This window comes from Protopterus annectens, chromosome 8.part0 (assembly GCF_019279795.1).
Source record: "Protopterus annectens isolate FY-2018-M chromosome 8.part0, PAN1.0, whole genome shotgun sequence".
Classification (NCBI taxonomy): domain Eukaryota; kingdom Metazoa; phylum Chordata; order Ceratodontiformes; family Protopteridae; genus Protopterus; species Protopterus annectens.
The window spans coordinates 713,397,425-713,421,028 of record NC_056741.1 but is presented as its reverse complement, the minus strand read 5'-3'; the positions used below and the strand labels follow the sequence as shown (position 1 = coordinate 713,421,028).

Below are 23,604 nucleotides of genomic sequence, written 5' to 3'. Positions count from 1 at the left end.
TATCATAGTGTTAGAGATGAGAATGGTCCTATTAGTGTTGCAAGCCTTTCAGAACTCTTTACCTCTAGGAACAATTCCTGTCCAGACAGACAATGTCAGTGGTTTGGTACATCAACAAATGGGGGGAAAACAGATCTTACCCCATTTACCGAGAAGCAGTGAGAGTCTAGCAGTGAACAGTCTTTTCCATCTGCTTTCTTGTAGAAATGCACATACTGGAGAGATCCAGCATTTTAGCCGACAAGCTCAGCAGGACCATCCTGACGCTGCACACGTGGTGTCTCAGTCATGCAGTGTCTGAAATTATTTTTCGTCAGTGGGGTCAACCTTGCTGTGACCTTTTTGTCTCTCCCTTCAAGAAGAGCAACAGGTTCTTTGCCCTAATTCCCTCTCAGGGCGAGTCACTGAGAGATGCTCTAGTCCAAGCTTGGCCCTTTGGTCTCCTGTACGCTTATCCTCCTCTCCCTTTAATACCTAAATTTCTCTAGAAAGCATAACAGTTGAAAAGCAAAGCAATCCTCATTGCCCCTTTCTGGCCTCAGCAGGTGTGGTTCCCATTCCTATGGTCTTATCAACTATGTCCACCTTGGACACTGGACCCCAGTTCAGATCTACTATCACACCCATTGGGGGTGATTCATCCAGATATTCAAGGCCTCAAATTGAGTCCCCAATTCCAGTGATGGCTAGACAGTCCAGGCTTTCTTCTCTGGTTCGCCAAATCTTATTTTCATCCCAGAAATCTTCTACAAAAAAAAAATTATAGAAGTAAATGGAAGAGATTTTCCTACTGTGCAGAACAAAGTTGGATCCTTTTACTGCTCCAATTCCTGTTAGATTTTCTTGCTTAAGTCTTTCAAGGTGGTGCTGGTTTCCTCAGCATAAAAGTTCAGCTTTCAGCCATCTCAGATTACCACATAGGGCATAATTCTTTCCTGCTAACTACTTCTAAAATATGTAAGGCATTCGTTAAGGGTACCATTTTGCTCAGACCTCCGATAAAGGATCCTACTCCACCTTGGGATCTTAATGTCCTGTTATAAATTTTAATTTACTCCCCTTTTGAGCCTTCACCTAATTCAGATCTAAAATTCTTCTTGAAAAACAATTTTTCTTGTGGCTGTTACATCTGCGAGATGAGTTTCTGAACTCCAAGCATGCTGTTCAAAACCACCTTATTTGATTTTTCGCAAAGATTGCGACTTTACATACAAACCCTTCCTTTTTGCCAAAAATTGTCTCGGAGTCAAATATAAATAAGTAATCGATTTGTCAGTCTTTATTCCAAAATTTGACACTAAGGAGGAGAGTACATGCTTCATCTTTTAGATGTATTTAGACAACTTTGTTTTTACCTCCATAGAATAAAAGACTTTAGGAAAACTGATCAACTGTTTGTTTTCTTTGCCAGAAAAAAGTTGGGAAAACAGTATCCAAATTTACTTTAGACAATACAGAAACTGTCATTAAAAAAGGAATAATTAGTAAAGCATATAAAATATTGCATGATAATTATAAGAATCAATCAGAGGAGCTTAGAAAGGATTGGGAAGAGAGATTGGATAAGCAATTCACAAAAAGACAATGGGGGATATATGTACATCTCCCAAGTATGCAGCAAAGTCTAGAAGATTTAGGATCTTTTCCTGGAAGTGTTTACATAGGTATTATTATATCCCAAGTAGACTCCAAAGAATTTTTCCTCAGGTGGGATAGCAGATATTGCAGATGTGACAGGCAAGAAAGAGGTGTCTGGGAACATATTTTTTGAGTGTAAAATGAGCTGGCAGACTGTAGGGATTCCCTGCAAACTGCTCTGTTGGAGTTGCTGGGTGAGCAGATTGGAATGACTGGGGAGATGATTTTTTTGAGCTGTGATACAGAATCGGAATTGCCTATACATAGTAAAGCCTTGCTGAGTCTAATTATGGTGGCTGCCGAAAAAGCAATTACTAGGAAATGGAAACCAAAGTCTAGACCAGCTTTACTATGAGTATTAAGTATAGTAACGGAGATAAAACAGCTGGAATTGGGATCTTTAGAAAAGGGAAGAAGCAAAGTACATAGGAAAAAATGGAAATTGTGGGAACAATATATGCAGAGAAGGAACAAGGTGTAAGAAGCAGAATTTGAATGTGCCATACAAATATTGGATAGATTGTAAGTGATGTATAATGTTTGCAACTATAGTTGTTTCAGTGGTGTCTGTGATGTATGTTTGTAAGTAAAGTAGTGTAATTTTGTTTGTTTTTCATTTATATAAATGTAAGATTGCCTATGTCATATGTGATAATTTAATAAGGATGTTTATTAAAGAAGTTACTTTAGACAAATGGATAACTGTTATGTATTTCCTTTGTCTGTTCTCTGAGGGGATATCCTTATCTCAGCCTCCAGAAGCTCATTCATCTAGATCCATGACTACATCATCTGCTTTGTGGCCCTGGGCTTCCATTGATGATGACTGTGGTGCAGCCACTTAGTCCAATTCTCATACTTTTATTGCTTATTACAAGTTCAGTATTATCTCCAGGAACAGGGCTGAATTTGTGTGGTTCTCCGGACCATCCTTTTGAGAGCCACCCAAGATTATCGTAGCTGGGAACTCTGTTCCATTCGTTGAGGAATGAATGAAAATAACATCAAATGTTAAAGTTATGTACTCATAGCTATGCATCCGTGGTGTCTGTTTTAATTCTTCCTAAACTTCCTACCCTCCTTCCCCTTATCCTTTGAGAGTGAGAGAGCAGCAGCAAACTCAGTATGAAGTAATGTAGTGGGTAAGGGCTATTATGGGTAAAGGGAGGAGCTCTAGTCTGATCCTAGAGTCTAAAAGAAAATATCTGAGTTGGATCTGAGGTCAGATCTGAGACCCATATGTTGAGGAAGAATGAAAAGGGACAACATAGATGCATACTTATGGTGAGCACATAACTTTATTTTTTTTTTAAATTTAACATTTAGAAAAGCACAACTTAAATTTCATCATCCCAGCACATTTTCACAACTAAATGACAGCGTAATGTCATACACTTCCCAAAAGTGTACTTTGGTAGATGTTAGCTCAATAAAACAGCACTTCATTTTGTCGATCCAAAAAGATAACACCTTGAGGAAATGCAATAGTACCAACTGACAACCCTATGTCCAAAGTTAGAGATGGAAAATACTGGTGAGTCAAGTTATTGATTTCAGCTGTGGCAATCTGATGCATTTAGAAAGCCTCTTTTTGGGGTCACAGGTAAGAAAATAAGCCTTGATGCAAAATGAATACTAATTAGTCCTCCACACCCACCCTTCAAATCAAGTCAAATTGGATATGATAGCTGAACTGTGAAGAAATTCTGCACGTTCTGTACTGGTATTCCCTGGGATAGAGCGCTACATTTGCACTGTATTCTGAATATGTATAACGACAATAAAGCTACAGCTTTGTACTATTTTGCTTCTGGAAAAATATAAAAGTAGATATTATTGAGGGTTGAGCAATATGTAAAAATCTCTAGTGCCATAGCAAAACAGTTTTCACAGAGATGCCCCAAATAGTGAAATATATGCAAATTTCACAGGATCCATGAATTCTGAGGCATGTCTTTAACCACAGCTCCAAGATTTAAAGCCAACACCTGCAGTACAAAGGTCCAATTCACAAAGAAGTATTATGTTATTCATTGCAGCTGCTTGATATCCTTTAAAGGTTTATTTTCAGGTGAAATAGAATGTTAGCTGCCCAAAAAACAAAACAATTCTTGTAAGGCAATGCAAACCTACCACTTCTCTTCTGTAACATGCCTATAACAGTGACAAGTATTCTAAAATGCTGTTGATCAGTATTACATATGCTGGAGACAAGTATAACTTGTCAACCATCACTAAACTTGCATGTTCATTCCCAACTGGAAATTAAAGCACATCTCTGTTGGTCAGAAATTGCTCAGACATCCAGCAGTTGTTTTTGTGTTTATGGCATGTATGGGCATCTAGCATGCTTGGTGTGATGGCTCCTTACATTTCCTTTCAAGTAATAGTGTTACTTTAACAGCTACAGTGTGTATTCTAAGGGCTGCAAACACAAGATTAAAAAGTCAGTCTAACAGCCAGCATTAACACAGATGAGTTTAAAAGAAAACAGTACCTATATCATTGAAATTAAATACATCTTCCATGACAGAAACTTGGCCATACAAATAGACAAGAAAAAGATGGTTAATCCACAATTTTAGCTTGAAAACCAGAGTCCTAGAATTCAGCTTGCCTCCAGAGCAGCAAATTTTCATCCCACAGTAGTTTGAACCCTAGCAATTTGTTTGCAAGTACAGAATTTATAGAATGGACAGTGCATTGTATGTGTGAAAATTTAGTGTGACCCACTTATGAGACTCGGGCTTGCATTTTTTTTATCTGTGGCCACTGTCTAGAGAGCCACATAATTAATAGATGATGAAAAGTCTTGGGACTGCATAAGAAGCAGCTGTGAGAGCCGCAGGTTGCCTATCCTTACATTAATAGATCTGTGTTTTATACTTATTTTTAGGGCAACACATGTTTAAGGAACTCATTGAGGGGTCACAAGCACTTTTATGATGTATTTTTGTATTCCAAAATTAAGTTAAAACAAAAAATGCTGGGTAATTTTGGCAAGAATTTCCCTTTAAATGTGGTTATAGTGGTTCCATTTTTAACCAGCAAAATATATATTTTTTCCGCTAAATAAATTGTGCAGGGATATCTTTGAAATGGCATTTATTTGTGAGGTTATAGCTTTAAGTCCATGACTGCTGGAATTTGCTTTTTCTTGGACCACTTTTGTAAAACGCAAAAGAAGCCTACTTTTTGATTGGACCTACTATGAGTTACTTAGTCGAATGTCGGTTTGTGTAAAGTTGTGCACGTTTACTGTATTTGACAGAAGTGCGGCATCAACATTTGTTTGTTTATTTGCAGATGCAGTTCAAGACTTTGTGAACAGGAACAGGTTTCCCATTTAAGTGTGTTTTTACTTTCTCCGTGTTTGTATGACTGTGGAGTACTATATTTGTTAAGGTATATGAGAATGCTTGCTCGCCCTTCAAAAACACTTTTGTTTGAGATTTTGGTACTTAATTTGTTGTGTTATAGTGATAGACTTGTTTTGTGTTTAATGGGCATAGTAATTATTTGTTTCTTTGATACTGTGATATGAAACAAAGCCTGGACTAGGTGGAGAACTACCAAAAGTACTTCAGATCACCTAACGTTTAGACAGATGAGAAATGCAACAAAGACAGCTATTCTCTCAGATAAAAAACATTTTTATAATGAAAAGCTACAAAAAAAAACAGAATAATCCACAACAGTTTTGGACAAGCATAAATAGACTGCTTCACCCAGGTCAGAATAGGACACCAACCCCACTAGGTAGTCAACAGGGAAAACCCTGCACAAGCTGCTAATGCCTTTAATGCCTATTTTACAGAAACTATACAATCTCTAGCTAACTTAGTTTCTTCTACAGCTGAACCCTTCCCACCTCCGGTGCTAGCTCTATCCCCATATTTCAAATACAACCTATCCCTACACACTAAATCTGTAAACTTATCCACAACCTAAAACCTTGTACTCCATCAGCTGACCAGCTTCCTGCAGAATATTTGCAGAAAGCAGGTAGAGCTGTTGCCTATCCAATAGCCATCCTCATAAACAGAACCATTGATGAGGGAAAAATTCCAGCAATTTGGAAAATCTCTCACATTATCCCTTACACAATGGAGGGAACTCTAATGAACATTCTGTCATCCTTTAGCTCTATCTCCCTTGGCAAAAATAATGGAAAAATGCATTCAGAAACAACTGTTGACCCATCTAATTCAAAACAATCTGCTTGCGGAGTGCCAGTATGGCTTTAGGCCATTCCATAGTACCACTGCCACCCTCCTGTCCTTCTCTAACTCCATTAACAAAAACAGAAATAACAATATTCTCACTTCTGCTCTCTTTATTGACCTTTCAAAAGCTTTTGACATGGTAAACCACCAGCTTTTAATAAATATTCTCAAATCTCTTTCACTTGATGCACAGGCCATAAAATGGTTCAGTTCCTACCTTAGCAATAGACAGCAAGCCATCCTTTGAGAGAATCACCTATCTTCCCACCTGCCTATCACTGTAGGCTTCCCTCAGGGCTCCATTTTAGGCCCTCTCCTTTTCTCAGTTTTCATCAGTGATTTACACTTAGCAGTTCCACAGGCTACTTGTATACAATATGCAGACGACTCGACAATAATATGCTCAGCCAATTCCTCATCTAAACTGCTATTAAAAACTCAAGTATTTAGCATAGTTTAAACATGGCTTCTTCAACGTTGCCTCCTATTAAATCCCAAAAAAACAAAACTCCTAGTATTTACTCCTTACCCGTAAGTCCACCCAAATTGATTTCTCTGTTGCATCTAAAAATGGTACACTCCTATCACCTGATATAACAACCAAACTCCTAGGGGTAACTATTGATAACCACCTCACCTTTGATACTCACATAAACAATACAGTAAAAACAGCCAACAAAAAAATGGGTTCCCTCTATAGGATTAAACCCTTCCTTACTCCATCGGCTAGATCCACTATTGCCCACTCCCGTCTAATCTCTATACTTCTTTATGCCTCTCCTATCTATACTAACCTGTCTAAAAATAATATTCTGAAACTGGCTAAATCCTGCAATAACATAGCTAGATTTGCCACTGGACAACCTTTCAGAACCCATCACTGTCAAAATCTATTACAGTTTGGTTGGCTGAAACTTGAGAATCATCTTACGTTTAACCAACGTACAATTGCCCATAATACACTTTAACCAGCCTCATAAGACCCCAATACTATCTTCCCTTATCTCTCCCTACAAGAATCTGAACACCTTACGTTCCTCTAATAAGCTACTTGCTTGCACAAGCAAATTCAATAACATGGCTGGGGACTCTCACTTCTCAAATACAGTTGGGAAAAATTGGATCTTCCTTGTGATCTTACATCACTTTCCTCATTAACAATTTTCAAACAGAAACTTAAAATACACCTTAGAAAATACTGGCTATGTCCTAGTTGTAACCCCGACTAACCTTTACTTGTCAACAGTCTTTTTTTTTTTTTTTTCTTGAATGTAAGCTAAGTAATCGGATATTAGATTACTTTTGAGGTTCACTAACTTGATGCTATCACCTAATCTCAATTGTAAAATGAAATTAACTGTATTGACATAATTTTTAACTAGAATGCTTGTCTTAGAAATGTAGTATAAGAATCTGTTAATATGTTACTTTGTCATCTTTTATATTGAAATCCTTAGTAACTGTCTCTAGAATTTGTAAAATGGAGATTATCTCCCGGGCCTCTACTGAAAATGGACATGTATCCAGTTGGACTAGTCCAGTCAACAAATGTAAAATAAAAAAATGTAAACAAAAAAAAAATTTCAGTTATTTATTTACTTATTTGTTTTATTTTATTTATTTGTCTTTATGTACCGGGAAGGCCCAACTAGGCAAGGCACGTTTTCAGTGAAGGCCCAGGAGAAAAGCTCCAGTAAATGACATTTGCAATTTCACTACACAAGGTAAACAAGAAGTACACTTAACAATTGTCAGATTTGTAGTATACAGAAATAACAATGCTAGAAATACATTTCATTAAAGTTCAGCAGATTGTACATCTCAGTTTATAGTATGCAAAATCTGCTGTATCAGAGACCCATATGTATGACAGATGGGATATCATCCTTAACAGGACAGAGGGTTAGTTAAACTTGTCAACTACATGTGCAATGAAATATTGGGTTTGATTTAAGTGAGATAGGAAAAAAGGGGGTTAGTGAGAGGGGGGAGATACGATACTGTGAGATAAGTACAGGGTACGAAGTAAGCAAAATAGGGAAAAGTGTTTGTGGAGAAAAAGTAAAAGATTTTTCATAGGAGTTATAGTTATTATAGAGGGTGACTTCTAAATATAGTGAAGATAGGGAGTAGTTAGTGATGGTGGAGTAGGTGGAACATGAGAGAAAAATTAGCTGTGATAGATGACTTTATGGTTAGACTGAAGAGTTAATGTGGAAAAATGGTAGGGATATTTCAGCTAAGGAAGAGAACATGAAGGGTATGTGGGGAGAGCAGTTCTGACTTCTCTCATTTGATCCCAGATTTTCCTTTCATTGGCACTATCAGTTATGTTTCCTCACTTTGCTGATGAGCTAAGAATATTTTATGTGCTTATTCATCCACTTTTTTATTATCTGAGTTGGTAAACCAGTATGAGGATCCCTTTCAGCTGTGATTCAAGGTTGGGAGGTATGTTGACAAATGAAGGTAGATATAGTAGCATCAGTGTAGATACATATGTAGCATCTCCGCAGGTACATGTGAAACACTAGCTTTTCAATAGAAATGGTTTAGAAAGAGGCATTGTGCAAAATTAACACATCCATGTTTTAGAATAATGGTTTAAACAGACAAGTACAAATCTCACAAAATCAATCATGCTGAATCTAACTTAACAGTATTCTGCACTGATAGTGTTAATAGATAGTTCTGGCATTTTAGTCCCATTAGCCAGTTGTGGTGGTCATTCCAAAAAGATACTTAGCCATTTTTCCATTAAACACTGGTACTTTCTGGGTGTGAGCCATATGTTCTATTTTGATTCTGTTTTAAGCATCTTTATTGAATCTCATTAGACGTACATGAATTGGAATGAAAATAAACTGTAGTAACATTTTTTTCATTCTAATTTTCATACAGTATACATATGTTTTAACTCTTGAGTTTGATTCTGAAGCTGGAGAAGTTCAAGTCATTACTCATCTCATTAGGCAGTTGATTCCAGTTAACCAAAACTATTTTGTTAAATCTCTTTTGAATGACTTATAGCGAGCTGTTTGAAATGTTTGTTTTTTTTTTCAAACAGCAGCACTAATAAGATTTTCCTTTTTTTTTTTAAACTTATGTTTTGCTTAAGAGTTAATGAAGAAGTTGTCAGGAGTTATCCATGATCAACACAGTTCACCCCAGTGTTGCATTTAATCTCTGTGCACCACCCTGTTCCTTCTTTTTTCAATCCCTGATGTATTCGAGCTAATTTGTTTTGCTGCATTTATACCACTGTCTCTGGCAATGTGTGTCAGATTCACACAATCCTCTTTCTGAAAGTGTATCTGTTATTGGGAATTTCATCTTTATCACCTACTGGGCTAAGACCAGCAAGACTTTATCATCATAGCAGCCACAGCTTTCTCAGGTTGCCTTAACCTCTCCCTTTTAATCACGGTGTTAAGCACCTAAGGACCTCTTCAGATCTCTTTAGCCGCATATTTACATTGGTTGCACAATGGCCCTGCGCTACCTTTTTCCTTAGAGACTACTTTTCAGGTCAGTTTATTTCACTTTGTTCCTTGCTAGTGAATTTTGATGGTGTATTCAAAATCCCCTCACCTTTTGGTAGCAGTTTCGTTCCTGTGACATTTGCCATTACCATGGAGAAGAAACAAGGCTGCCAAGTCTTTAAAATGTGGAACTGTAGTAATCCCCACCTTCAAGATAAACTAAATGTGTGACGTGTCTAGAAGAGGCTTATTTTTGTGAGGAATGCCACATATTAGCTGCCTTAAAACTCTCCATTTGGAAGAAAATATTGTGTTTAAGCTCAGGGTTCTTCCTGTTTTAGGTACCATCCCTAGAACGTTTCCCTCTACTTAGTTCTGTTCTCCAGACCAGTTAGAAAGGTTAGTTTCAGAAAAGAATATTGTTCCTGTATCTAAGAAATCCGTCATCTGAGCATACCTCTCAACCTCTTAGAGAAAAAAATATGGACAGAGATGAAAATGATGGGGGGGGGGGTGGCAAATAGGGACAGATTTTAAATGTTGCCTTTACAAACTTAGAAAGTTGATAGAATAATAGTTGTTGTATTAGCATGAATTTTCCGAAGGATGTGGAGTCTTAAACTCAAATGTTATCATTATTTAATTACTTCAATCCTCAGCTCTTTGCCAGAAAGGGACAGATTTTAGAGGGATCACACCAAAAATATGAGGCAAAAATCTGGACATTCTGCAAAACCTGTACAGTTGAGAGGTATGCTTCTGAGGTTGCTTCAACATCTAAAGCTGTTATTGGTGATTTCCTTATTTGAACCTGCTGTGCTTAAACTTCAATGTATAGAAGGTGCAGCATCTATTACCTCTTACTCTGCATTAGAGTCCCTCAGGTAAAGCAGACATTGAGCAAAATTATACCAATTCTCATTTCATTTCTGGGAAGACGAGACAGAAGGAGGGGATAATTGCTTGGTTTTCTGCTTTCTGCAGTGTCCATACATATAGTCTTAAGGGTTGAAGCAAAGATCTGGTCTTTAAGTGAACCTCCAACATCTCTCTCTCACAAGAACCTGCTGGATACCACCATTAACCTCAATAAAATAATCCACAGTTCACACTCCTTGAAAAGAATTGAGCTTTTTGATGGACTTGCCAAAATGGCTGCATACTAAATGATAGCTTAATTTCAGCTGTCCCAGTGTGAAAAGAGAAACTGGTACATGACCAGTAATTCTGCCAGCGTTAGTAAAATTCAGTTACTGGCTCGTAGGTACCACTGCCTGGATGCCAATAAAAAAGAAACTTAGAGAGATTGAAGGAAACCCTACTGGAAAAGGTGAAGAGAAATCACTGACTGGAAACAATCCTGCAGCTTGTTCAGTAAAAAGCAGTTCAGGTGCCAGCTTTGTTTCAAGAGATGACTTCCAGTAATTTAGAGGAAAAAAATAAATCAGATGTGCTCAGAGCCGATTAAAATAAATGAAACGTTGGAGTATATCAACTCATACAACAAACAGCTGTAAAAAAAAGGAAAAAAGCTTTAACAGCTAATCAGACAAACTGATAAAACAGCAAAAATTAGAGGTTGAAATGAAGAAAAGATTGGGTGAGTATGAGACTACTCAAGAAGAGCTGTTTCAAAAAATGTTTAACAGTTTTTTTGTTCATTACTTTAGAGAACAGAGAACACAGAGAAAACCTCAGATTGTCTGATGTACCAGAGAAACTGGAAGGAACAGACTATATTAATTTTATGAAAGCACAAATAAGTAACTGACTGTTACTCCATAGCAGAATTTGTTAATTGGAAGGCCACATCATGTGTTTTTCAAATCTGGTCATGAGAAAGCAGCCAAGCTCTATATTAGTAAAGATACAGTCATATCAGCAGAAAGAGTTGATTCTGACAAAACTGTGGCAGAAGGGCAAAGTATTTAAAAATAAAGTTGGGTGTCTGTGGAAAGTGATTAGTGTACACCAACCAGAAGAGAAGCAAGTTTTATCCCAGCAATTGAGGAATGCTGAGAGGCAGGTGTGAGATTCAACCTGTAGCTCTCTCCAGAATATTTTTTTCTGGGGGATCAAAGTCATTCTTGATGCATCACAAGCTAAGGATGAAATACAAAAGTTTGTCCAACAAACTGAGCCATGAAACAGAGAAGGGGACTATGCATGTTCTTCGTGTTTCACTGTTGCGGTCATTACATTTGGGTAATCTGCTGGCAGGCTGCCCTCAGTCGGCCTTATTAACAAAGTCTTGGGTCCTGCGTCGATTGCTGTCCCTTCTTCCATGACGTCAGGTCATCAGGGGTATAAAACATGCAGCCGACGCCATTACATCAGTCTTTCTTGCTAAGCGGTGCCCAAAAGCAGAAGCAGTTCGCAAGTGCTGGTCGGCCGAACCCTGAAATTTTAGTTTTCGAGTTTCAGAACCAAAGTCTTTAACTAAAAGCGAAGTACCCCGTTGGGGAAACTTTTTCTTGCTCCTTACCGATGTCAGTAAAAGTTAATAATTGCATTACTTGTGGGAAGCAAATACCTCATAAGGATTTTCATTTGTGCTGTATTCCTTGCCTAGGCCCTGATCATAACATACCTTGTCGGTTTTGTGCTAGATTTAATGAACGCACTATTAAACGTTGGTACATTTTTGCTTCTAAATATTTTGGCTCACGATTTAACTATCCAGAAATTACGTCGGTTAGCAATCCGACTACCGGAATATCTAAAAAAGGCAAAGAAAAAGAGAGACAGGCCGTTGAGGTCCAAAACTGAAGACGATGCTTCTCCTAAGCCAGTCGCTAGTTCGCCGGTACTCAATGAGGCACTTTCGCAGCCCCTGATGCCCGCTACTTTTGATTCGCAGGCTTTTATTCAGACCCATTTGGAGTCCGGTATGCCGCGAGATGCTTCAAGTATTGAACCCACGGATGTGTCTACCTTAGATGGGTCCGGAGCCACTGTGCAGGCACCGGCTTCTGAGGGTGTTTTCAGGCCTAAAGATTTGTATATTAAACAGATGCCATCTTCAAAAATAAGGCCAAAATCTACTTCTATGTCTAAAAATAAACGCTTGGGCCACGTGTGCAGGCCCCTATCCCTAAAAAACAAATGATCAAAATGGCTGAAGATTTAATTACCTTGATCAGGGGTAGCCAACCCCCTCCTGCTAAGAGGCCTAGGCAAGACATTGATTATGAATCTTCTGATTAGGATTCTATTTCTTCTGATTCTTATACTTAACAGGATTTATCTATACCTTCTTATGAGGACTCTGACGCAGAAGATTCCATTCCTTCTGCTTCTCCCCCCTGAGGATTTCTCTTTTGGAGAAACTTTACATACCTTAAGTACCTTAAGGGAACATTTCCACTGGGAAAATCAGGATTTTTCTGAAGCTAAAAAGTGGCTTAGGAATTTTCTTCTTCTCCCTCAGCAGCATAGGCCTTTGGCTATACCTCCTGTTCTAGACATTGTTGATGTTTTTTCAGAATCTAGTATGACTCCTGATTCTCTACCTCAGGCTCCTAGTAAGCCAGACAGATACTACAGGGGTCCCGACTCCCAAAATTCCTTTTCAAAAATCCTACTGCTGATCCTGAAACCATTTCTCAGGGTCCCAAGGGCATTAAGGCCTCTACTGCTAAAAATTCTACCCCTTCTGATAGAGATTCCAGGGCGCTGGATAGATGGGTTAAGAAGGTTTACACGTCTGCAACCTTGGCAATCAGGGCTTTAAACTGTCAATTTCATATGCTTAAATATCAACAGCATATCATGGGACTACTTAAACAGAAAATGATGTTAATCTGACTGTGTGGAAAATAAAGATTTGCAGGATTTATTACATTCAGCTGAACAAGTTGGAAAACATATTTTGCAATGTGGTTTTGATTCCTTGGAGGCCTCTTGCAGAGCTGCTGTAACTGGATCTGTGCTAAGAAGGCATGCTTGGTGCAAAGAGCAAACTCTGCCTGACCATGTTAAAGCAAAATTGTTGGATGCTCCTTTACAACAGGACTGTCTCTTTGGTAATAAGGCTGAAGAAGTGTTAAAGATGGAAGATAAAGCTAAATCTATGCAAACTGTGAAAGATTTCTTACAAGTGCAACCTCCAAGATTTAATAGGCACTGGCCTACTAAGAACTGGTCCTTTCCAGTCCCTTCAAGAGCCTCTCAAGTCAAATCAAGACATTCCAAAGGCTCCAGGTTTCAGTTACAAGGAACCTTTAGAACAAAACAATCGGGTGCCTCCACCTCCAAATCAGGAAACAACAAGGCACTTCCTATGGTAAACAGTCTCAATGACTTCCCTCTACAATCACCAAGCACTTAACTTTTAGCCACTCCTTTGTGGGGGAAAACTGGCACTTCATGCACGAAACTGGCAACTTATTGCCCAGGACAAATGGGTTTTAAATATAGTATCCCAGGGATACAGATTTCATTTCCACACGTTGCCAATCCCAAACGGATGGCCAGATCTGCCCCCAGATCAGTGGGCAGAGGCCCAGAAACAAGTTCTGTCCCTCATGAACATGGGGGCTATTCAACCAGTACCAGAAGAGGAAAAGGGACAAGGTTTCTATTTGACTTTTCCTGGTACCCAGAAAAGGCTAATCATGGCATCCAGTTCTGGATTTATCCACTCTAAACACATTTCTGGACATTCCAAAATTCAAGATGCTGACTCTTCAACAGTTACTACCTATGCTAGGCAAAGATGCCTGGTTGGTAACTCTAGACTTAAGAGGCTTACCTGTATGTCCCAATCAGGGAATCTTGCAGAAGATACCGCCACTTCAAAGCAGGCTACTTGCATTGCCAGTTCTCTGCACTGCCCTTTGGCTTTTGTACTGCACCCAGGGTCTTCACAAAGTGCCTGGCACCAGTAATTGCATTTTTGTAGGCAAAGAAGTATTCAAATATATCCATACCTGGACAATTGTCTAATTCAGGCAGAAAACAAGGACATTCTTCTAAAGCATCTGGCGTTTGTAAAAAGGGTTCTAACTTGTCTAGGGTACACCATAAACGAAAAGAAATCACAACTGGCACCCTCTCAAAGAATTACATTCCTGGGTGCAAGCTTGAATACAACTGTCCAGATGACTTACCTTACGCCAGAAAAGCAAATTCAATTGGTGACTTACTTCAAACAGGTGGCCACAAAAACTCTGCTATCTGCAAGACAAATTCTGCAAGCCTTGGGGTTCATGGCCTCCTGCATTCTTCTAATTCCATATGCAAGGCTGCATATGAGGAAACTTCAGTGGTATTTAAAAAGTTTATGGAGTCAACATTGTCACAGCCTGGAAACAATGATTCCTATTATACCTTGCCTGCAACTAGAGTTCCTATGGTGGGCAGTGGCCTGCCACCAAAACAAGGGACTGCCATTCACTCCACCCCCTGCTGCCCAAACCCTAACTACAGACATATCAGACTATGCTTGGGGGGCTCATCTGACAGGAAAGTGCATTCAGGGCAAATGGAGCCCAAATCAAATGCACCTACATATCAATCAGAAAGAGGTGCTAGCTGTACAGAATGCACTGATAGCCTTCAAGGGCTACCTTCATCCAGGACAACTAATGATAAAGACAGACAACATCACAGTTATGTGGTACATAAACAAGCAGGGGGGGTACACATTTCTACCCCCTTTGCAGACTAGCCATGGCATTGTGGAACACGGCCTTGACCTATCAAATACAACTATAAGCTCAATTCCTGCCAGAAAAACTAAATACTCTGGCAGATGAACTAAGCAGAAATCTTATAGACCCAAACGAATGGAAACTGGATCCACAAGATTTCAACATCTTGACACGCAAATGGGGGAGCTCAGACATAGATCTTTTTGCTTCACCCCAGAACTATCAGTTGGACAAATTCTGCAGACTGGCCTCACCAACACTGGTACCCACTCCTGCGCAATGTGTCACACCTTCCTTCGTGGCACCTGCCTCAGACACCTTACCTACTGTCTCAGCAGAACTACCAAATTCTACACACACAGCTCCAAACTTTGAATCTTGCAGCATGGCTAATCAACTAATTTCACCCTTGGCATCCCTCAGCAAGCCGGTGATGGATGTCATTTTGGAGGCTAGAAGGCCTAGTACTAGAGAATCTTATGCTGACAAATGGAAAGGATTCTGTGCCTGGAACCAGTCAGAAGGAATAAGCACAGCAATGTCCAATATTCCTCAGATTCTGCAATACTTAACTGAGATGCTTCACAAGGGCCTATCTTTTGATTCCATAAAAGTCCATGCCTCTGCCATTTCAGCTCATTACAACACAGAGCCTCCCCTCTTCTCTCATCCTCTGCTAAAGCAGTATCTCAGAGGGGCCAAAAATTTAGGACCTCCCAAAAGAGAGCACTGACTCCTGCATGGGACCTCAATTTTGTTTTGGAAAAAACTCACTCTCCCTCCTTTTGAGCCAGCTGCTACTGCAGACCTAAAATTTCTGTCCTGGAAAGCAGATTTCCTTTTAGCAGTCACTTCAGCTAGAAGGATTTCAGAATTACAGGCTCTTATGGCAGTGGAGCCTTTCATTATTTTTCATCCGGACGCAGTGGCTCTCAGGACCAATCCATCTTTCATGCCTAAGGTGGTATCCAGTGTGGCACTTAATCAGACCATTCATCTGCCAACTTTCTTTCCCAAACCACAGAACAAGGGTGAGCGGATTCTACATTCATTGGATGTACGCAGACAACTTAGATCCTACTTAGGACAAAATCTCTAAGAAAATCTGAGCAACTGTTGGTGGCATTTGCTGCAGGGGGAGAGGGAAAGGCTATTTCAAAGCAGACTATTTCCAAATGGATAAGCCATTGTATTCGTTTCTGCTATATGCACCATGGCAAACCTATCCCCACGGGGATCAGATCTCATTCCACCAGGGCTGCATCTACCTCTGCAGCCTTTCTCAGAGGGGTTCCTACCAGAGACATTCTAGAAGCTGCTACCTGGAGCTCAGTTCATACGTTCACCAAACATAAGCATTTACCTCTCTTCTCTAAATCCGGAGCTGGCTTTGCCACTGCTGTCCTGCAGGGCCTTATAGCTGCTTCTAATGCTGTATAAATCCATCCTCCCAATCATAGCTTTGGGAATCTACCCAAATGTAATGACTGCAACATTGAAACACGAAGAACATAGTACAGTTGTGTGCACTTACCATAAATGTAGATGTTCGAGTGTATTCACTGTTGCAGTCCTGGTTACCCACCCTCCAGCCCCCTGTTTTTCTCTTACTATGCCTGTCCTTTCTTTTACTATGCTTAAAAACCTTTCTGGTGTATTTGCTTTTGTTTGTAAGTATATTTTTTGTGTTTTGAATTATATTTATATATGTATGTGTATATATATATATATATATATATATATATATATATATATATATATATATATATAGCTCCCCATTTGGGGGGCACCTGACATCTGGGGCAAGAACAACTGATGTAATGGCGTCGGCTGCATGTTTTATACCCCTGACGACCTGACATCATAGAAGAAGGGACAGCAACCGATGCAGGACCCAAGACTTTGTTAATCAGGCCGACTGAGGGCAACCTGCCAGCAGATTACCCAAATGTAATGACTGCCACTGTGAATACACTCAAACATCTACATTTATGGTAAGTGTACACAACTGTACTTTCTCACTGTTCTTATAATAAAGCTCATAGAGAGACTTTGCTAGTGAAACCTTTTCCAGTGTTTGAAAAGACAGAAAAAAGCAGACATTGACTAGAAGATTCAGGAGTACTTTGGACTTTATTCAGATTACTGGGGTTGGGAGATGGCAATGAATAGGAAGAGGACCAACGACACTGAAATTAGTGAATAAATGTGAGAGTATGAAGCATTGATCACATTTATGAAATATGGCTTTACAAAAAAAGTGGCTGAGAAAGAGTGGACTTTTGTTGACTTTGTTAAACTTGTGGGTGGTCTGAAAGGCATATACCCCACTTCATGTCATTAATGTTTGGAAGGACACGAAAAGGAAAGAAAAAGTTAACAGTTTTTGGTCAGAGTATTTGTATAAAACATTTCATGATATAAACTGCATTATTATACAGTAAAGCATTTTCAGTGATTCTGGTATGTGATGCTAAAATAAAAAATACTTTTTTAATTTTAAGAAATATAGGCATTACAGTGTAAAAAGAGGAGGGGGGGCTGGACAAAAGCATGTTTAAGTTAATAGGCTGTAATCTTGGGCTGGTGGGGGGGTGGGGTTCAGAAGTGCACTGATTATAATATACACACAGATGAGATGTTTTCTTTTACTTTTGCATATGTGAATGTCTAAGTTAATTCCCTTGGCTTCATCTAATAATTTTTTTTGTGTAAGCAAATGGACTTTAAAAATAAGAGACTATTGTGAATGTCATGAATAGTTTTCCTTTAGTAAATAAATATTCAGTGTAAGTTGAAAAGTTAGCAGCTGAGAACAGCTATACATTATGTTTCCATGGAAATAAGCTTGACTTCAGGTGAAGGCAATAAATCTTGAGAGGTCTGGACATTGTATGCCGAGAGAAATCTAAAATTAAAAGGTATAAGGGCACCTTAGTAAAAAAAAAGTTTGGAAGTGTTGGACGTAAATAAGAGCAGCTTTTCTGATATCTAAGTATGTCAGTGTATTAACTTGAACAGTGTATAATTTAGTTTTATTTAATAACCAGTACACTTTTTCTTAAGGCTAAAGGTTAATGTTTTCTGAACGCATGCAAGCTGTTTTTTCACATTTGGGAAGGGTATAAAGATGAGACATGAACAGACAGCAATTTGTATAAGTAGGAGCATGCAACTTAGCCTGGATAACCTAATTTAGGTTAATGCCGGTGGGTGCAGCTGTCAGTTTGGGACAATTATCCCTGTCAAGAGGGTTAAACTTCAGTATTTGAAGATGTACATAGTTTTGTGAGTTTGTTTTAAGTTAATAGACTCCAGGGGTATATTTGTTTAAGGTTTTGCATTAAAACAAAAAGTCTTGTAAAATGTGACATAGGTTCAAATGGAGATGACAGGTTTTGCATTAAAACAAGAAGTCTTGTAAAATGTGACATGTCATAGGTTCAAATGGAGATGACAACTTTATAAAAGGATCAACCTGCCAAACATCAGTGGGTTCATATAATACATAAGCTGGTAATAGACGTTTGAAACAGCTGTGATATAGAATAGGTGGGAATAATAACTTACAATGGCTACAACCTCCATATTATTTTGTAATGTGAATGGTCTCATAAGTATAGATAAAAACATGACTATTGAATTATATTAAGAAATGTAGTGTGAAAATAGCAATGCTGCAGGAAATGCATTTGGAGAGAAGTGAGCATCTGAATTTGATAAAAGATTTCAGGATGGATATTCAGCAGAATGTCCGATGCCATGAAAAAGGGGATTACTTGTGCTAATAACTAGATGAGCTCCAGTTGTGATAGAAGAGGGAGAAAAAAAATGATAATGGTATATTTGCAGCAGTAAGGGGTTACTGGCAAGGGATGAGTATTACTCTGGCATGTATTTATATTCCACTGAAAACTAGTATTATAGAGCATAAGAAAATTTTAGAAGAAATAATTACCTTTCGGCAGGGAATATTACTTGTAGGTTGGGACTGGAACTTGTTTTGCAGTAGTGAGGATTTATCTGGGAGACCTAGAAGGGAAGATGACAAAAGAGTGTAGGTTTCTGAAGACCGTTTTGAAAATATTTGGTATAGAAGACATTAATTCAGCAGTAGGAACTCTGAAGGGATTTACATATTATTCCTCAAGGTACAATAACTGGTCTAGACTAGACATTATGTGCATTTAATTGAAAGCTTTGAAACACATCCAATTGCTATTTCAGATCATACGCCAATAACAACTAAGAAGATAAAAATGCAGGGTAATGAAGTAAAATTGAGATAATGGTGCTTTCTCACCTACCTGTTAAAAGAGAGGATTTTAAAGAATGCATAGTTGAAATTATTAGAGACTTATTATGGAGGATAGAAATTTCTTCTGAAGTTATATCTAGTGAGTGGGGTAACATGAAAGTGGAGTTTAAAAATAAAGTAGAAATAAAAGAAAGACACATGGGTAAGAAATGAGAATTTAGAGGGGCTGACAAAGTTTAAAGTACTGAAGAATAAGGGGAATGTTACAGAAAAAGAAGAGGCGCAAATGCAGAGTGCTGAATAGAAAATGAGAGTATCTGGGATAATTGAGTTTAGAAAGATTGATGGTAAGCAACTATTTTTTGATAACTCGAGGAAAAACATTAGCAGAACAACATAGGCAACAGAAAGTAGAAAGGGCTATTGCCAGACATGGGGATCTTATAACAAGAATAATACCCAGAGATCCTGTAGAGCTATTAGAGATATTTTTGAAATTTTATGAAGATTTGTATAAAGCAGAGAAATGTGCAAGTCAAGGAAAAGCACAAATGTAAATATTTATGGATGAATTAAGTAGGCCAAGATTAGAGGTAGATGAGGCTCAACAATTAAGAGCTAAGATAGGAAGAAATAGATTAAAAAAAAATACTGCCATTTAATCAGTCTGCAGGAAATGTTCCAGGAATATGAGTAGTTGGTATTTATCAGAACCAGCTTCATATTGGCCCATTTCACTTTTAAACCATGATTATAAAGTGTTTGTCTCTAATAGCTAAAAGAATGTCGAAAGTGTTGCCACAATTGATAGATATGTATTAGTGTGGTTTTGTGGAGAGGAGGCAAACATTTGTCAACATTAATAGAGCAATGATCCAGAGGGAAGCAGAATGTAAGAAAATGTTGCTGTTGGTGAGTTTTGATGTTGAAAACCATTAGATAGTATGCTGAGATTTTATGAATAGGGCAGTGGAAGCCTTTGCATTCCCTAATACAATAATAAAGTTAATTAGGAAGATATATGAGGGATATGAAGGAAAATTTGAGTTGGGAGGTTTCTCTCTGATTGCCTGGTTCCTCTGTGCAGAACAACCAAAAGTGTCCTTTTCCCCTTTTGTTATTTGCATTATATTTAGAGCTTTTGGCAAAGAAAATAAGGGACTCAGAAATTCAAGGATGTAATTGGTATGGTAATCAAGAAAAGTTAACTTTATTTGCAGATGATATTATTTTGTGCCTGCTAAAACTAGAAAAGAACATCTCAGAATTGAATATTCTGGGAGAGTTTCAGGTTTTTTCAAGATATGAATTTAATGGAGATAAAAGAAAGGCTATAACTGTAAACAGTGTACCTACACATGAATTGGTTCAGCAGTACCTATATTTATGGGGACACAATAAAACGAAGTATTCAGGGCTATGGGTTAAAAAAGATAGTTATTCCAACTAAGGATAATGCAAATACAGAGATACTGGAAGTGCTTATTTATTGATACTAATAGCAAGATACAAGTAGTGAAAATAGTTTTTTAGTCCCTTTAGCTTTATGTATAGGTCAGGCTTATTTTTATCAACTAGAGGAGATGTGGATAGTAAAACTTGAGGAATTTTATCTAGGAGGGAAAGAGGCTAGGGTCAAGTAGGATAAACTCTATACAGTGATGTGGTTTAGGATTACTTGACTTGAAGGGATATTTTACAGCTACACAGTTAAAGCTCATATGCATATTACAAATTGAAAGCTATAACTCAAAGTGGAAAGGGATGATAATGAAATGGGGGAAATTCAAGAAGGAAGAGAATGGGATTTTGGATACAGATAATGGTGCTTTCTCACCTACCTGTTAAAAAGAGAGGATTTTAAAGACAACTAAGAAGATAAAAATGCAAGGGTAGACTGTAGAGGGGGAACACCTAAATTGTTATGCACCACTCCTAAAATAAGTGGCAGCAGTGGTTTAATTTTGCACAAAGATCTGTATAAGGTATAGCTGTCCTTAAAATATGAGATCACTTGATTTAGTTGATTATCTTTCATTGTCTGGAGTTCAGAGCAATTTGCCTCATATATGTGTATTACTTTAGTACAGGGCAGTTTTTGTTTATGCTAGAGCATTAAGATTACTATTTATTTAAAAAAATGGTTTAAATTTTGTGACAGGTTGTCTACTACTGAGATCATAAGATGGAAAGTTGAATTACGAGAAGTCACTGTCTCGTTTTTGTCATTTGACCTTATACTTTGATGCTCGTTTAAATTGTGTGCAGTTCTCTAACACTGTAAATTTGAAAAGAAAAAAGATATTGCATTTCAAAGTATTGTCCTGGTTAAACTGTGTTCAGAAATTAATTTTGTCATGGCAGTTGTAAATATGGATTGCACGTGAGCATTTTTTCTTTTCTTAGGTTACAACTCAGCAGAAATATGTCTGGAGTAAACGTGAAGTTACAGAAGAGGGGAGACCCCTTGGAGAAGTGGTAGATCAGGTAAGATGCCTAGCAGTTTTTCAAAAGCCATGAAATTCATCTGTGTTGCAATGTGGTAAAACTGTATTTACAAATACTACAAGTGTTCATGCTCAAAAGTGATAGGAATGTTACTGTAATGATGCCATTGACTTCATTATGGTTTCACAAATAGTAAACTCAGCCACAATCAGCAATAATGAGAGATCAATCAAGAAATAACTGCATGGATTCAGTCAGATTATCTAGCTATATTTTGAAATTAGTTTCTTATTTAGACTTTTAAAATCTTTTCTGTATTCTTTTAGCAACAGTATAAAAGTCAGAGCTGCAAGGTTGACTGATAGAGATTGTGTTGTTGTGGTTATTCAGAGTTGCATATCAGTTATCTTCTGTTTTGTCACTGCAAGCATTTTTGAAACATGTTGGTTGTCATGCATACTGGACATATTTATAAATAATTGTATGTTTTCATTTGACTAGATGGATTTCATCTTCAGTAACATGTTGTTGTGCTCAGGAGTCTTTAACATTGTAAGCATTAATTTCACTTCATCAAGCACCCTCCTTTTCCCATTTTGTAGATGGAGTAAGGATGTCATGTCAGCTATCACCATCTCTCTAGATTCAATTACAGTCTCCTAACTTTTTAACAGTCAGGCATGACTGTCACAGATCTTCTCTCACAGTCTGTCCATCTCATTGCAGGATGCCCTTGTTTCCTCTTGCCTTCTTCCGGTCTCAAATCTTCTTCATCAGATTGACGCCACCTTTTCTGTACATGCATCCAAACCACTGTAATCTGCTCTCTGACTTGCTCTTCAGTTGGTGTTCTGGCTTTTGCTGATGTCCTCTTCTTCATCTGTCCCATAGTGTGCATCCTACCTACCACCCATGTCAGGCATGTCATCTCCTTTACCTTCCTCAGCAGCTCTGCCTTTACTACCCAGGTTTCTGTACCATGCAGCAGTACTGGTCATACAACTGTTTTTTACACCTTATTTTTCAACTTCTTTGGCATTCTTCTTGTCATACACTACCCTTGACCTTGTCAGTTGGCTGCAGTCCCTCTCATTCTAGCTTTGACCTCCCCATTCAGACTTCCCTTCTCTACCAATACTCCCAGATACTTGAAGATGTTTAACCTGTTGCTTTTCTCAACTTCTGATTTCCTGTTTGCTGCCAGTACAACTATCTTATCTGTACTCTCTTTCATCCCATGTGTCTTCAGTTTTGTGTTCCATTTCATTCCTATTTTCTTTGCTGAAGTTCTTGCTTACAGGCTGCTTTTAATGCCACATTGTCCTCATACAGCAAGTGTTTTGATCTGTCCCCTCTGACCTGTTTACATGAAGTCCATCACCAGTAATGAAGTAGGCTCCAAGTTGAACTGTGATGTACATCCACACTCACTGGAAAACCTTCTGTGAGTCCAAACACTGTTAGTACTTGAATCATTCTGTTCTTGTATGTAGTCTGGACTAATTATAGCAGTGTTTCCGGGGGTTTGAATCACTCCAGGGCTGCCCAAATCAGCTTTCTTGAAACATTTTGAAATGTCTTCTCCAAGTCTAGGAATGCCCATATGAACTCTTTCCTCATCTATAGCTTTTTCTCAACTATTTTTCATTGCAGACATCAGTTTTATTGTGCTTCATCCTGATCTGAATCCAAACTGCTCACCTCCCAGCTTATATTGTACTGTTCTGCGTATGTGTCAGTCATCCTCAACAGACCTTTCATGCAGTGCGACAGGAGTCTGATGCCTCTGTATTTCCCACAGTTGTGGATGTCCCCATTGTTCTTGCATACTGGTGATAATATGCGTATTCTCCAGTCATATTGGATATGCCTTTCTCTTCATACTGCTTTGAGTATCC

General features: G+C 38.3%; 1 protein-coding gene across 3 annotated transcripts in view; it reads left to right on the top strand.

Annotated features, from left to right (window-relative positions):
* Window positions 1–23,604, top strand: part of DAP3 (death associated protein 3) — a 1,113,059-nt gene that overhangs the window by 749,186 nt on the left and 340,269 nt on the right. For all 3 annotated transcript variants that reach the window (XM_044080167.1, XM_044080166.1, XM_044080165.1), the window contains exon 8: window positions 21,665–21,745. In XM_044080167.1, the coding sequence (XP_043936102.1) occupies window positions 21,665–21,745 (81 nt within the window). The remainder of the gene's footprint in view (window positions 1–21,664; window positions 21,746–23,604) is intronic.